Genomic DNA, 17,116 nt, shown 5'->3' with positions numbered 1-17,116 from the left:
TCCTAACCTAATCCTGAAGTTAACTACAAAAGCACTGATATAGCCAGCTATTTGCAATTAAAAAACTTGATATCATCATATAAAAGAAACATAATTCATGTTGTTACCAAGGGATAATTCTAGTGTGGTGACTTGTGCTTTTAGCCCCTAAATTTGAAAAAAAAGGCCCACTTTTTTAAATACAGTGGGGCATTTTAACATTGTTCTGTATGGGCAAGTGTGGGTGCACCTCTGGAATATAGGAGAGTTTCACATAAAGGGCACATGTCAGAAAATTCCCAGAATGAACCCTGGCTACCAACATGTTTCACTGAGATGATGAGGAGGAAAGTGGGCGATGAGTCACTACTAGTTCATTTCTAGCAAACAATGTGAAAATTTCCCTCTTTGATGGAGGGTATTGGCAAATAAAATGTAAAGAGACTATATATCTCTTGAAAGTTGTTATTGGTTAACTAAATAATGACAACAAAGACAGACATGTTACACAAGTCAAAATATTGTATTTTTACAGTTTGTATGGAAAGTGAATGAAAAATATTGGATCTTCAATACCTTTAATCTACTTAAAAAAGAGAGACTATTATCGAGGTTCACAAAAAATGTCTATATTTGATGTAACAAGTGATGGGTTCAAACTTTGTAGACTGAGTTTTTTAAGGTAATTATCAATATCACAATTTATTTTAGAAAAATTGTTTTTTTCACAACTTCGTGACTTATAATCTTTTAATGCCAAACAAAGTTCACATTTTCACATAAATCAGACATTATCTGTTTCAGATTGTCTTGTAAGAAAGAAAAGACAGGTCCATTAAACATGACGAAATGTGGAAAACATACTTGATGAGGGTTGTGAGCAGTGCTGCATACTTCTGTACCAGAGACAGCTCCAGGTTGGGGATTGTCATCAGGTCAAACACCAGGTGTACCAGACAGATGTGGTCCGACTTGCTGAAGTTGTAGCCGAACAGTCGGATGTACCTACAACACGGACATCCAGACACTTGTCAACAGCACAGCCCACATGATAATATTCAATATAGTCCCATTCTTCTTAAACTCTGGTTCATCAATCACTCCATTCACAATTTTTCCATGTTTTAAAACAGATCAATATTCTTTGAGCAACACCTGCTTGGATCACATGCAGATCATTTCAGATTAGTAAACCCAGAGGTCTCACAGATGTTGAAAATGAATGGCGATAATTGGTGGCATGGGGTGGTCAAAAGCCATAGTGATTGTTTAAGGTAAAAAAGAAATTAAGTATAGTGTTTATTTCATGTTATTCCGCTTGCCATCTATCATGTACAATTACTGCATATCATATTTGATAATGTTTGTTGTTTAATGCTGCACTCGGCAATATTCTAGCTATAAGACAGGGATCTGTAAATAATCCAATCTGGACTAGACAATCCAGTGATTGATATCATGAGCATCGCTCCATGCAAATGAGATACTATGACATGCATCAAGAAAGTCAGCGATCCTGACCACCCGATCCTGTTAGACGTCTCTTACGACAAGCGTAGTTGCCTTTGAAGGCAAGCATGGGTTGCTGAAGACCTGTCTCTTCATGGATCATATTTGATAATGACACTGAGTAACAGGCAAAATTTACATGGCTGCCACTGGGCATGTTAAAAATCAGATCAGAATTCAGAAGTATTTAGAGATAATTATTGCTGGCATAATGTAACTGAAGTAGCAGTTCATGGGCATAGTCACTGAGCCTTGTGGTTTAAGAGAACTGAGTTAGTCAGTTGGCTTTGAAAACAAATATCATTTCCATCAAAAATAGATAAAAAAAAAGACCATGAATCCTTATGGACTCATCACATGATATTCCATCGATCCTGATTGTGTGGAACGATGCTCCTGATATCAATCACTGAATTGTCATGTCCAGACTCCATTATTTACAGACCGCGGTCATATAGCTGGAATATTGCTGAGTACGGCATAAAACAACCAACCAACCAACCAACCAACCATGTTAATTGATTAATGCAGCATGCACAGTTTCTCATTATTCATGTTATTCAAATCAATAACATGACACTTTCCCATACAGCCAGCTTCCACTATTGCATCTACAGCAACATTAGCTTACCAAAGCGGTTTCAAAATCTTGTTTTTCATTTTTTATCAACAGTCAATAAAAATTACAAAACAAATAAATAATACTGCAAACAGTTGTTACCAACATATACACAAAGAGCATAGTTCATATAACAGCTGTTATTGAGACTACTGGTAAAGCTATTATTGAGATTACTGGTAAATACTTAATATCAAGCTAACTGTTGAGATGGTCCCTCTGTAGCACTCGTAATCACCACATGTTGAGCCATGTCTGCACTATCACTAAATCACTGACCAATGCCTGAGTAGACCGCTGACATTGCAGGTGACAAAAAACTGTCAGCTGTGCTTCTACAGCCTAACAATAAATATTGCCATCATGCTCACTACACAAAAAAAAATAGGGATGGATATTGCTACAAATAAATATACTGCAATACATCACAATACCAAGTATGGGAAGAGGCCATATTGTTATCCATATGGTCAAACTGATGAAAGGTCTGTTCAATGGGATATTAGTTACTCAAAATTCTGCACATTCAGTGAAAAACTGATAATAACATAGTGGCTTTAATTGTTTTTAACATCACTATTCACTATGCAGATTTAGATAGCATAAGGGTAAGCTAAGACAAAGAATTCAACATTCTTAAATACTGTCAAACTGCCAGAGGTACTGTCAACTTGATAGCTATTTTAATACACAGGAAAAATATGAAAAACAGCCTGAAGAAAGTATGAAGTTAAAAAGTCACTACGCATTAAAACACATATTTAAAGACAGCTTGAAAAGCTAAACAATGCTAAAGTTGTAATAAGAGAAACAAGGAATGTAATTTAGGTTTAATGAGTGTTTGATGGGACTGTCAAAATGTTACAAATATGCAACAGCAGCTTGTAACATAATCATGTCTGGACCAGACAAACCAGTGACTGAAAGCAAGGTTTCAGATCGGTTCATTGTCATCCAAAATGTCCTAAAGAATTTTTTCCAATTTGGTTATGATATAGAACAATGTCCCATCAAAAGATAAAACAAGTTTGTTGCAAAATCAGTGTGATAGCATAGGCAACAGCCTTGTTGCTAGAAAGTTCTGGAAATAGTAGAATGCACCAAAGACAAGCTCACTCTACAGTTATATCGCGGCGTGTCAGCTTAATGTGGGAGGAAAGCACGAGTAAGCAGGCCTCAGATGTTTACCACTTCTGTGAAACCCCCAAGCACGAGTATGGTGCTGACAAACTTAGAAATCAGAGCAAACCGGGATTTGAACACACGTTTAAAACTGATAAAGAGTTTACTTTAGCAGAAATAATGAACATTTTTAAATTTTTGTTTGATCTCTTTATTATCAATATGCAATTCAAAGTCTGAGGTGTTTCCAAACTGAGTTCAAAACTGGCAATATAACACAGATACAATAATCGATATGACTAGAGATCTGTTGAAAAGCCTAAGCAGTTTCATTATTGAAGCCTCACCTAGGTATGTAGGTAGTCAAACACGAACCTACCGGTATGCCAAAAGGTGTCAATATGTGTCAATATGTCTGAGTATGTTGACATTGTAATTAACAGTTGAAGAACATTTTGTTTATGCCTTTGTCACACTGATTAGATGCTTTTATGAAATGGGAAAAATTGACACCAACTATTAAAAACAATGAAGATGCAAGATTAAAGATGATGGAAAGAAATACCCAAAACACATGACTGAACGCAACCTGTGGTTTGGACCATGTCTGTGCAATGCATGACAAGTAACAGTCAATGTGGGTATAAGAATGGTTCATTCCAGATGCAACTGGACAGCACTCTTGGAAGTTGAAAATGCGATGTTATATCTTTTATTATCTGACACCAAGTATATGTGAATGTTTGAGTAGACTAAATTAGAACTACTTGATTCAGAGATGGACAACATGTTGATTTTGGACAAGAGTGAGTGAGTTGGGTTTAACACCGCTTTTAACAGTATTCCAGTTATATCGCGGCTTTATGTGGGAGGACATTTACCACTTCGGTGGAACCTACGAGCACGGGTATGGTGCTGACAAACCTAGAATCATAATTGGGGCGAACTGGGATTCAAACCCACTCATAGGTTTCTGGCGTGCCCAAGGGACGCAACTCTGCACCGCGAATCGCGGTGTTACTTTGATCAAAATGGTCTGTGAAATATGTCACTTCTACAAATCAATAACATAAGTTATTACTCTACAAGGAATTGGAAAATTTGTAACTCCAATTTGGGAATTTTTTCCTGACCTTTGCTACTGACTTGGGGCTGAATTTCAGCCTCTGAGCATGTCCAGTTTGATCCCTTAGCCCCCGTTTCACAAAGGGATCGTAGCTATGACTGTTGTAAATTCATGTTAAGGTATTGGGGTTACGTTCGTCTTAGCCCTATGATTGCTTTGTGGAACAGGGCCCTCCCCACATTGACTGCCAAGATCTCCAAAATCATAAAATGTATGATTTTTTAGCAGTGTGGTTGACAAAAAGACATTTGAAACTCATTAAGATTAAATTCGCTAGATACAAGCTCGTATTTTTGTAACTACACTGATACATGATCAGTGGCCATCTCAAAACTTCTTGCACTCCTAGTCTTACATCACATTTGGGTGTGGCATTTGATTCTATTGTGACAGTTGCCTGTCAGTCATTACTTCAATCAATCATACCCTGGAACCATATGTGAACTGTCACATATGTGAAGAAACATCTCACACAGCTGCACAGATGAGATATTTGAGGTTAAACTGTCACTGGGTAACATTACATTCTTGATAATTGATGGCAGAACCGGACAGAGAAGATTAGCTCAGCAGTTATTTCAAACGTAAAACTAATTAGATGTCATTCCATAACATTTTTCTCATAAAATACCTGGAAAGTTGACCAATCCAGTGGCTGGCTCCATATTTCACGTCTCTCAGTTGAACAGCTCTTCCTAAATTCCCTTTGATCTGTGCAAGAAAATCTGTCGTTTCTGCATCAATTTTCTCGCTATATGGTAGAAGTTGGTTGTATATCGATTCCTTCTGAGGCTCAAACCCCAGCACGTCCTTCCGTGTCGACATTTTGGTAATCGATTGATGTAACTTCACAAAGTCACCAACATGACCAGCAAATCTGGAAAGCGGCCATTTTGCTATGTCAACTTGTTATTGTGAAACTCGCTCTGATTGGACGTAGTATGGGCAATGCGTATGTTTTTATCCAACCAAAGCGAATGTAAGAATTTACTAGGGGGAAGTCACTCTAATGTTACAAAGGGACTCAACTGATGGCATATGTTTTCATTTGCACTGTCATTGGAGTTATTTTTATAGCGATCTTTCTAGGCATCAGAACCACAATGTCTGACGCAAGGAAAATATCAGTTGATTTCGAAGTCCATGGCCGTGTGCAAGGTCAAAAGCTTTTTTAATGAAACATTGTCATTCATCATCAGATGTAGTGTCCATTTAAATACGCTTCTACTGACCATGTGGATCGTGATGATGTATTGACCAACCTCACCTGTAAACATGTTGATGTTATATAATTGTTAAAAGATCAGGCTGCTGTGCATTTTGCTTTATGATGAACCCTTTTTAAAAATAAGCATGTATTTATACAAAACAGCAACACACAGTTTATAAGATAATACATGTCACCACTAATGTCACAGGATATCTATTCAGATGAAATAAAAAAATCAGTGAAGCTTAAACAAAATAAGAAAGGAAAAAATGATTTCATTATAAAACCTCTCTTAGATGTGTCTTACGGAATCTACGTTCATCTTTTTGATTCCTATTTGTTGCTTACAATGAAGTGTTTAGCATATTTGAGCATAAAGTTCACTAAATTTGGTCCCAAGTAGCAGATGCATGCAGTTCTTAGTAATTTTGTCCAGACTTACAAATCATGGATATGGATTATGTAGACCTTGGTAACATAGCTGTCCAGATAGCAGTATTATCTGAGAGTTCCACTGCAGTCATCAACCTGCTCTCAATGAAGTTGTATGCCTTTTCACAACCAAACACCCCATCTCTCTGTATGAAGTTGTATGCCTTTTTACAACCAAACACCCCATCTCTCTGTATGAAGTTGGGGCGGTCGGGTAGCCTAGTGGTTAAAGCGTTAGCTCGTCACGCCGAAGACCCATGGGTACAATGTGTGACGTCCATTTCTGGTGTTCCCTGCCGTGATATGGCTGGAATATTGCTAAAAGCGGCGTAAAACCATACTCACTCACTCACTCTGTATGAAGTTGTATGCCTTTTACTGTCCAACACCCATTCTCTAAAAAAAAATTCCTATGACCTACTTTCTGACATACATTTGTTGAGTTTCAGTTTACATGTAAGATGACTTTCCTTGGTGTGTTTGCATATATTTTATGTAAGGCCATATTATATGTTAAATGACCTTATTTTGTTTAAAACAAACTGATAAGGGCATCAATGTACACAAACTGTTGATGTGATTTGCATATAGCATGAATGGGTAGTATGACTACATATATGGTGTGATTCATCATGTAATGAAAGAAAGGAGTGAGTGAGTGAGTATGGTTTTACACCACATTTAACAGTATTCCAGCGATACCAGGGTTGGGGACACCAGATATGAGCTTCACACATTGTACCCATGTTGGGTCTTCGGCATGACGAGCTAATGCCTTTAACAACTAGGCTACCCGACCTTCCCTCCTGAAAGAAAGGAACATGCAAAGATTTTCTTTTGTCAGAAGGAAGTAAAATGATGAGGTGTTTATGATGTAGTTAATGATGTCGTGATGAATATCTAATAATTAAATATTATTGCCTAAAAGAATGTTTTCTTTCCATTTCAGGTGTATTTTTCCGTGATGTAAGTAGCATCAAGAATGTTGCTGAAAGGGCTTGTCTGTATCAGACATGAGTTTTGAAGAAAATATTTGGTATGACTTTCTGGGAATGAGGTGTTTTTGAAAAAACAAATGAAGAAATTAATTTTGTAAACAATTGTTAGGGGCACTATAGTTGGAAGCATCCATGCAGTGTTTCAGCTTCGTAGGCCTTTTTATTTCTGAGGAGAAGTTGATGTGACAGCTTACGAATGAACAAATGTCACATCAGCTCACCAGGTTCTCACTCTGTTCCTGCATTTTATATAAAGAAAGAAGAAAACATGATGCAATTAATAAGAAAACAATTTGCCTACCCCTCACTCATTCACACATTTAATCATCCCAAGACAAAATAGACTCACATTAATATAGTCTTTTAATTTCCAAACAGTATACTCGAAGAACATCAACTCAGAATGGTTGTGTTGGCTGGGTGAAGAACACCAATCAAGACACAGTCGTGGGGCAGATTCAGGGGCCGAAGAAAAATGTTGACTTCATGTGAGAATTGTTTGATGTTTTCCTGTAATCACTGTTTATCTCTATCAGACTGTTCTGATCAATATGCAACTAGAAACTGTTGGCATGTTTTTGTTCCATCTGTATTGAATCAAATACACTGATTCAGTTTTACCTTTTCATATCCACCTGTCATTTCTAAAAATATTCTTCTTCCCCAGGAAACACTGGCTGAGTTCTGTTGGGAGTCCAATGTCAACAATCAAGCGATGTGACTTCTCAAATGAAAAGACAATTGAGGATGTGTCGTACAAAAACTTTACTGTTAGATAAAACTGTGCACAGCCAAATGTTCTTTGTTATTTAATACTCACCTCAGTTTTCGCTTTGTGCAGAACGTATTCCAGAGTCGCTAGTATACTAACAAAGTTATATATTTTCATATTTTTTTTGCATCTCCATGAATCTCCACTTGGTTGGGGTTTTTTCTGACGGTGCAACAGCTTCTTTGATTGTAAGTTGTTGTACCAATTTGATATGATATCTGAGCTGGCGTGTCAGGAATAAATCTAGCCTAGTTCAAGGTCCGCAACCTTTAACTTAAAATGCACATGCACACCATGGTCTAATGGACATTTTCGGCCAGTCTAGCCATACTAATTACTTAAGACAGTCTGTGTAATTCTGGTCATAATTAATTGCTATAATTAGACTACATAATAAACTTTGAAACAGTAGACCATTTCTAGACCAAAATGGTTAGAAATGGTTATATGAAGGATGTAAATCAGATTTCGTGGGACTGCCCATTAGCCAAATCCCCTTCAATGTCAGTAGCTCCACTGAGCATTTAAGATGTTGTAATTATTAAAAAAATAAAATAATTAAACTTACTTTACTAAGTACACGATACATGTGGATGTGGTGTTTTGTTGCTAAGGGTTCTCATGCATGAGTTGACAGGTCCACAGTATTGGTTAACTTGCATGAACTCTGTGTTTCTCCAGAATGTGTGAAGACATTCGATTCTTGAATATTGTTATTATGTCAACGTTGCATGGATTGATCAAGATGTGAATGTTTGAGTAAAGATTTACAACTCAAGTTCCTGATGTGATCTCCTGTCATTACATTTTACAGTAATGAACCGCCGAAGATGATTCACACGCATTATTGTTCTTGAAGGTTTGTGGCATTTGTTTTTCAGTATTTCATTTTAATGAATAAATTTGAAGTTTTTGATAGTTGGTTGTTGTCTTTCACATTGCCCAATAAACACAAAGAAATATCAATATGTCATGATAAAAATCCAAACCCCACGGTTCTGACAGACCAAGGCAAAACTGGTTCGAGGGTCAGCTGATCCTGGGGTTTGCATGTGACCAGTCCATGTGGCTTACATGGATCAACTTTCACTGATTGCATGGTTTACTCTTGTGGCATCATCTCTGCCCTTGGTGTCATAGCCTAAAAATGTGAGGCCATTTTCAAGCGCCCCTTTTTGTGTTTTTAATTTTTTTTAAAACATTATATGTGTTGTGTAAAGCCACTAGACAATATCCCAACGATACTAAGCAGGTTCCAACAGAACATATTTGAAGAGAGTACACAATGTGGCTTAACGTAACAAACGCAAGGGTGCAAAGAACTTATAACAAAGGAGGCCCTAATCAAAACCATGGACAAACTCAAGAGGACAGATTAGTTCAAACGTCCAATAAACTGGAACCTTTCCGATAATAGCTACCAGTCAGTTGCATAACTATTTCTACCCTGCTGTACTTTACGATTAAAAAAAAGTCTGCCAATAAATAACTGGAAAATATAGATTGTGCCATGCAAACTTTTGGGTTCGTACAAAGATTACAGATTGTTCTAGAACTTAATCTGTGACACTTATTGTAACAGGGTGCCTAATACTGTATGCCTCATAACTCGTCAGGCTGATTTTTGGTTGATGGACCAAATATGAAGGTCAAAGTAGTTGACGTGTCGACAAAGAAAGTTGCGCACAGACATGTTTCCAGAACATTCTTGTATGACATGTCTGGTTTCATGTCACAAGAATCCTACAGGACTTGTTCCATATTGCATTCTTAATGATAATGTGTAGTTCCTGATTGCGAGACATGTATCACTAGTGGCACATCAGCCCAAAGTGGGTCTCCCAGTCTCTAGTAGCAGGGAATACGCTGTGCATAAATCAGAGATGGCTGACTGCTTGTTAGTCCACTTCATTTGGCCAATTGTGAAGCATCGATAGCTTGCTTAATCCTTAATCTTCAAGGATGAGTAGCAGAGCGCTGAAAATTGGTTGTGGGTTCAAGCATGACCTGTGACAATGACAAACACAAGTTTCCCCAAAGATGTTTATTTACTCTTTATGCCTTCTCCTCGGGCTTGTTAAATACATATGTGAGGCAACACTTTCCGCAGTATTGTCTATCGAAGTGAGAGGCCATGAATACTCCAGCTCCACACTCCTCGTTGGGACATTCTCGTCGCAGACGTGTGATTTTGCCGTTTTCATCAACCTGGAAGTCAAATTTTAATGGCATTAGACAATCTATTTCAGCAAGTTTTATCTGAACTATTTGGAATAGCAGTGTTAAAAATAGAGAAATTAAGTCAGGTATAGTCCAAGAATGGTGACAATCAATAGGAACTAACCCTTTTCTCCCCAAATCTGATTATTTTACCTACACCACTAGTCTGATATTAGCTGCAGACTAGTTGAATGTTACTAATGGTGCCTACCCCTGGTCCAGGGATCCTTGTCTTAAACCAACAAGTTAACAAGCGAAAATACATGATTAATCGGTCCCAGGATTCAAATACCAAGAACCCTCTTTGAATGTTTACACTGAAAGGCTTTACTTAACAGTTTGTGGTGCAGCTTCCCCTTGTTACCTAGTCTGCCCTAGCTATGTTTATGATTAGAATTACACTTCTTATATAAAACAAGGTTCTCTCAACCAAGGAGTTACAGTAAGATACCCAACACACTAAATATTTTACATTGGTTTTAGCATTTTCCAGAAATATCAACAGGAATAGGTCCACTGTGGCTGAAAACACAGGTAATAGTGCACCTATTTCTTTTATTTCTAAAATCAGATCGGACCTGTTTCTACCATTGATATTTACACCATATTTCCAAGTGTTACCTTGTAGTACTTGAGCACTGCAAGCTTGACCTTCTTCTTCTTGTGCTTGTTCTTCTTTGGGGTGGTGTAATTCTTCTTCTTCCTCTTTTTGGCTCCTCCTCTAAGGCGGAGCACAAGATGAAGGGTGGACTCCTTCTGGATGTTGTAGTCCGAGAGAGTACGGCCATCTTCCAGCTGCTTGCCGGCAAAGATCAGCCTCTGCTGGTCTGGAGGGATACCTGTAAAGACATCACCACAATATACAATCTGTCCCAAAATGGCATTTACTAGACCAAATATGCATTCTGGCATTACTTACAGAATATTAGTCACCATATTAGGACTAGGACTAGAATGATCTGATCAGGCTTCAGATGGGGGAGGAGGAGGAAAGAAAGAACAGAAAAAGAGGAGGAAGTATATATTTCCCCATTCTCGTACTGTTGCATCAACTGCAACAACTAGAACAACTTTAACTGGAGCTGTTGCTGTTGACATTGTTCATTAAGTACACTACTTATCGAGAACAAGAAGCAGCTCAGAGTTAGGGCAACTTGTTTTATCAGTCAGTATAAATCAGCGGTGTCCTAAGTGTTTCTCATCATAGCCACTTCAAGCAACAGCAATACCCAAATACAGTTCATCACCAAGCTGATGTGTTTTTGGCAAACCTGGGACATCCTTTTACTAATATCTACAGACAAAGTGCCCACTTTGTACCAAATTCTGTTACATATACTAGACCAAACTGGCAATTCCCGATATATATATTTTGATTCAGCAGGTCTTTAACCTTACACATGGATTGTCTCAGCTAATACTTCAAAGAAGCCACTGACTAAACATGCTAAATACAATTTTTCACAAGACAAAAATTGTTCAAATATGCAAACTAAAAGAAAAGCCAAAACTAACACCAAAAAAACTAAGGAGGCTGGCATGTAATATCTCCAACCAGCTTATCTACCATTCTTTGATGTTTACTCGTATTTGTTTTGTGGGACAGCATTGAGGCAAATAGTTTACAGTCACTAAATATTAAGCAACATTTTGGCAAAGTCTTCACATCAATGTATCATTATAAACATATAACAAAAGCAGCTCAGAGTTGGGCAACTTAGATTTTCATTCACAATGAAATCAGCGGTGTCCTAAGTTTCTCTCATCATAGCAACTCAACATATTCAAGACACACTAATGCCAATTTAAGAATTAAGGGATGTGATCATATTGATGAATGAAGGTTGTAAATGTCACCATCAGCAGTACTTCAGCAAACTCAATACAACCTGACAACACTAGCATCAGAACCAGACAAATAGTGGTTGATAGCATGACTAAAATCAATCAAATATGACAAATCAACCATGTTAGAGCATACATTGTAACGACTATTACCATCTAAATATATGAACATGACAACATGAAACTATTTCCGTAGAATTCTGATTTTACATATTTCACATATAAATGACTCCATAACCCACACCTTTTCTAACATTAACTGGACCTCAAACATTAGCTATTATTCTTACAAGGACTACATCAGGATTAAAACACATTAACGTTGTTAGTTTTTTCTTCAATGTTTTAACAGAACGTTTCAACAAAAGCAGCTCAGAGTTAGGGCAACTTAGAATATCATTCACGATGAAATCAGCGGTGTCCTAAGTTTCTCTCATCATAGCAATGAACATATTCAAGACAGTAAGGCCAGTGATGGTGCATCCTCTATTATCAAGCTTATATCTCCAATTTGGCGATTGATTCAAGAGTACATAAAATAGTAGAATGGAGATATGATACACTGGACAATTACTGATGATGTTAGTGGTGCAAGTGAATGAATGTTATTGTGTCACTATCAACAAACTGTAAACCTGTAAATACTTAAATCTGAACCTGACTGCTAGGGGTTCTCTTGTATACATTTTAAACCAAAAAAAAATCAACAGTAAAATCTGACTACAATCAATCAGTCGGGTAACACATTATAACCACTAACCACCATCAAAGTCAGCTCATGGTCATATCAATGTTTTCAAATGCCAAACAGAACATTTGACAAAAGCAGCTCAGAGTTAGGGCAACTTAGAATATCATTCACAATGAAATCAGCGGTGTCCTAAGTTTCTCTCATCATAGCAATGAACATATTCAAGACAGTAAGGCCAGTGATGGTGCATCCTCTATTTCCCAGCTCATATCTCCATTCTAGTGAATGATTCCAGTGTGCATATAATAATAGAATGGTGATGTGCTACACTGGACAATTACTGATGGTGTTACTGATAGTGGTGCAAGGGAATGAATGTTATTGTGTCACTATCAACAACCTGTAAATACTTAAATCTGAAACTGACTGCCAGGGGTTCACTTGTATACATTTTACAAAAAAGATCAACAGTAAAATCTGACTACAAGTAATCAGTAGGGTGACACATTATAACCACTAACCAGTCAGCTCATGTTCATATCAATGTTTACAAATGCGAAGCAAAACATTTGACAAAAACAGCTCAGAGTTAGGGCAACTTGGAATATCATTCACGATAAAATCAGCGGTGTCCTAAGTTTCTCTCATCATAGCAATGAACATATTCAAGACAGTAAGGCCAGTGATAGTGCATCCTCTATTATCAAGCTTATATCTCCATTCTAGTGAGTGAGTATTGTTTTACACCGCTTTTAGCAAAATTCCAGCAATATCACGGCAGGGGACAACAGAAATGGGCTTCACACATTGTACCCATGTCGGGAATCGAACCCGGGGCCTCTGCGTCACAAGCGAACGCTTTTACCACTAGGCTACCCAACCGCCCCTCCATTCCAGTGAATGATTCTAGTGTACATATAATAGTAGAATGGAGATATGATACACTGGACAATTACTGATGGTGTTAGCGATGCAAGTGAATGAATGTTATTGTGTCACAATCAACAGTATTACACCGCAAATCTGTAAATACTTAAATACGAATCTGGTTCACTTGTAAACATTAACCAATAATTAAACTGTAGAATTAGACAATGAGCCGGGTCACACATTGTAACCCTTGACCATCCAATTCAGCTCATGTTCATATAATTTGTTTGTTTTTTAAAAATATGAAACAAAACATTTGACAAAAGCAGCTCAGAGTTAGGGCAACTTAGATTATCATTCACAATGAAATCAGCGGTGTCCTAAGTTTCTCTCATCATAGCAACAACATATTCAAGACAAGGAAATGTTAGCTGAGTGAATGTCTGTGTGTAGTTCATACCCTTAGCGTTATAGCACAATCAACAACCACACAATCTGATGACATGGATGTAACTGTCGACAAATTACTGTCGACCACAAATTACTCGTCATTTATTCCAGGACATTCACAAAAAGAGTACTACCGTGTATTTTGAAGCAAAGTGTTGCAATCTGACAAACTAGAAAAAAGGGCCTCAAACTTTCCCACCAGAAACACACATCATGCACTACATAAACTTCACATCAGGTGACCTCACACATGACCTTTAAAGCCGACTTAAAAATTCACACAATAAACAATGTGTTGAGTTAAAGTGAATCATAAATGATTTAAAGCTAATTAGATTTTTTATGAAACAATCCAAAATGTCCTGAATGTTTTACGTCTCATAATTTGACCTTTAGAAACCTTAATTTTTTATGCCACGTAACCAAAAGTTAACACCATTGAGACCCCCGCTAATGAGATCATGTACACAAGCTTCTTTGATGACTACTTCATACGAGTGACCTTGACCTTCAATGTCAACGGTGGCATAGGATTTGGTTGGTTTGTTGTTTAACGCCGCACTCAGCAATATTCCAGCTATATGACAGCAGTCTGTAAATAATCGAGTCTGGACCAGACAATCCAGTGATTGATATCATGACATGCATCAACCAAGTCAGCGAGCCTGACCACCCGATCCTGTTAGTCACCTTTTACGACAAGCATGGGTTGCTGAAGACCTATTCTTCCCCGGAACTGTGGCATAGGAAGTACAAGTAAAAATCATTGTCAGATATATTGAAAATCATTTTACTTATTCCATCGTGAACCCCCCACAAACAATAAGAAAGTAGCTCAGAGATAGGGCAACTTAGAGAATCAGTCACGATGATATCAGCGGTGTCCTAAGTTTCTCTCATCATTGCAAACTTTCTAATACTGTCAGCTCATATGCTCAACTTCGGGTCTATTTGTTCATGAAAGAATCAGAGCTCATGTCCACAAGTCTAACAGTGTTATTACTGAACAGGTCATGATGGTAATGACGATTTCAATTTTTTACAAATGATCTTGCATTCTTTGTCTGAAAATATAAATGTTATTCCTCAAACACTGGTATTTATGCAAGAACACTTGGTATGAGACAAACCCTAAAAATGGGCTCAATGTCAAATTATTTTTTGATCTTGTTGTCACTATAGTGTTCGCTAAAAAAATTATTTTATCACAATGGATAAGGATGTTCTCTTAAAATTGGACTATAAATACAATTAATGAAAAACACATGTTTAGAATTATAAGTGTGATGTCACATCTTCAGTTATCTTGACATGAACATATAATTGCAAAATGGGAGGAAACTGTTGATCATCATCTGAAATCTACATACCCTCTTTGTCCTGAATCTTAGCTTTGACATTTTCGATGGTATCACTGGGTTCGACCTGGAAAGTAAATTGATTTTAAATTTTATATGAACGACAAAGAAACCTTAAAGAATACATACATGCTCTGTACAAATTCAACAAAATGGTTCAAATTATTGGAAATTATCACAAAGATCATTGAAATGATCCCAAATTGACTAATTCCAAAGTGAAAAAACCCCATTTGTACTCAACATTCAGATACAAAATTACAGTCAATAGCATGACATCATATTTCACAAAGAGTGCTTATATTTGATGATTACAGCACTTACATTGCAACATGCATGCTTGTAATAGTCTGGAATAGTGCTGTTATTATAGTGGACCAGTCCCTGTTTTATCCCCTAAATGCTGAGTGCCAGACAGGGCAACAAATTCCAATCACAGAGGATGAGCAAAAAGGTGATTGATTGAATGTTTTATGCCAGAATCTAGCTGTATTATAGCTGCCTGTGCATTCAACTCTGGGCCAATGCCTTTAGGGTCTATAGTTTGTTGTGTAATACTGCACTCCGCAATATTACAGCTATACGACGGCGGTCTGTAAATAAACAAGTCTAGCCCAGACAATCCAGTGACTGTCATCATAAGCTTCGCATCAACCATGTCACCACCTATGACAAGCATGGGTTGCTGCAGACTAATTCTATACAGACTCAAGGTCTATTGACAACATCCATATGATCCACCTTGGGGCCAGCCAATATCTTGTGTCGTGATACACAGTAATATATGGTGGACTGATTGAAATTGAATGTGGTTAGAGTACCACGTCCTGAATACATAAAGTAAATACGAAATCAGGTGGGTAGGAAACAGGTCTGCAGTAATCTTTCCTTAGCAACCTTCAAAATTTGTGAAGATTCCAGGGTAGAATAGGTCTTCAGGAACCCATGCTTACCGTGAAAGGTGACTATGCTTGTGGTATAAGGCGACTAATGGGATCGGATGGTCAGACTCGCCGACTTGGTTGATACATGTCATTGATCCCAATTGCAAGGATCAATGCTCATGACATGTATAGCTGGAATATTGCTGAGTGCAGCATTAAACAACAATCCAACCAAACCAATCGAAATTGGTGCTAGTATGAGACTATAAAATTGTGCTGAGAACTAGTACATATCCAAAGATGGTTGTCCTCAATGACTAGTTGCAAATAAGGGCTATAACTCTCTATAAAACTGAACGAAAATGTAAACATATTTGTCTCATTCAAGCAGGACTAGCTACAAACTCCGCAGACAAGTGAAATAAGGTCCTCAGGACTAGTCTTTGTGAAAAAAACACAAGAAAACCTAAGGCTGCCTTAGTATATAATATACCTCAAGAGTGATGGTCTTGCCCGTAAGGGTCTTCACAAATATCTGCATTGTGCCACCTGTGAACAGAATGAGAGACATAGATCTATAGATCTGGGATAGAAACCGTAAAACAATACGTAGAAACAGAACATTGCAACATATTCTAGCGAGTGGGTATAGTGAAATGGTCCTGTGTGCATTTTCAAAATCTAAAACCCACTCACATGGGCAGTCTAAGGTGTAGTAGTAGGGACCAGTCTTTTATGAAACAGATTGTCTGAACAATCATGTATATAACTTACAATATATACCCCCCGATTCAAAAGTTGTGCAACATGATCGCGCTATATTTCCCAAAGTTTGATTCACAAATCAATATTTTCCATTCAAAATCTCAAATGATCTATATATAACGAATGATCATATGTACGTGTAAAACGGGGACGTGAAAATATTGTGTTATTTAATCATATCAAGCCAGAATCTAACATTTTTCACGAAGCCTTAACAGCGCACCTGAATGTGGCTATGGCGGACCCGAAAAAGGAAGACACGTGGG

At 37.5% G+C, this 17,116-nt stretch overlaps 3 protein-coding genes across 4 annotated transcripts in view; 1 reads left to right on the top strand and 2 right to left on the bottom strand.

The window, feature by feature from the left end:
- Window positions 1–5,247, bottom strand: part of LOC139444405 (proteasome activator complex subunit 4B-like) — a 49,292-nt gene extending 44,045 nt beyond the window's left edge. The window contains exons 1-2 of the mRNA XM_071225377.1: window positions 4,987–5,247; window positions 844–984 (exon numbers count right to left, since the gene is read on the bottom strand). Coding sequence (XP_071081478.1) covers window positions 844–984; window positions 4,987–5,180 — 335 coding nt within the window. The 5' untranslated portion in view covers window positions 5,181–5,247. The remainder of the gene's footprint in view (window positions 1–843; window positions 985–4,986) is intronic.
- A 132-nt stretch (window positions 5,248–5,379) lies between these two features.
- Window positions 5,380–8,629, top strand: LOC139443056 (acylphosphatase-2-like). The gene is made up of 4 exons (XM_071223977.1): window positions 5,380–5,513; window positions 6,947–6,963; window positions 7,374–7,483; window positions 7,663–8,629. Exons 1-4 carry the CDS (start codon window positions 5,387–5,389, stop codon window positions 7,772–7,774), a joined length of 366 nt encoding a protein of 121 aa, XP_071080078.1. The 5' UTR covers window positions 5,380–5,386; the 3' UTR covers window positions 7,775–8,629.
- Window positions 8,630–9,796: 1,167 nt separating this feature from the next.
- On the bottom strand, window positions 9,797–17,112 carry LOC139442583 (ubiquitin-ribosomal protein eS31 fusion protein). Of its 2 annotated transcripts, XM_071223423.1 has the most exons (5): window positions 17,074–17,112; window positions 16,579–16,634; window positions 15,214–15,268; window positions 10,609–10,826; window positions 9,797–9,975 (listed from the first exon to the last, which is right to left on the bottom strand). In XM_071223423.1, exons 2-5 carry the CDS (start codon window positions 16,624–16,626, stop codon window positions 9,823–9,825), a joined length of 474 nt encoding a protein of 157 aa, XP_071079524.1. In that variant the 5' UTR covers window positions 16,627–16,634; window positions 17,074–17,112; the 3' UTR covers window positions 9,797–9,822. The 2 variants fall into 2 exon arrangements, with proteins under 2 accessions (XP_071079524.1, XP_071079523.1); XM_071223422.1 differs by lacking the exon at window positions 17,074–17,112 and having other exon boundaries at window positions 16,579–16,656.
- Between the last annotated feature and the right edge of the window lie 4 nt (window positions 17,113–17,116).

The sequence above is a fragment of the Haliotis cracherodii genome, unplaced genomic scaffold (assembly GCF_022045235.1).
Source record: "Haliotis cracherodii isolate W230 unplaced genomic scaffold, xgHalCrac1.p SCAF_5, whole genome shotgun sequence".
In the NCBI taxonomy this organism is placed as follows: Eukaryota; Metazoa; Mollusca; class Gastropoda; order Lepetellida; family Haliotidae; genus Haliotis; species Haliotis cracherodii.
Note: the sequence above shows the minus strand (reverse complement) of the source record. Positions and strands in the feature narration are given on the sequence as shown.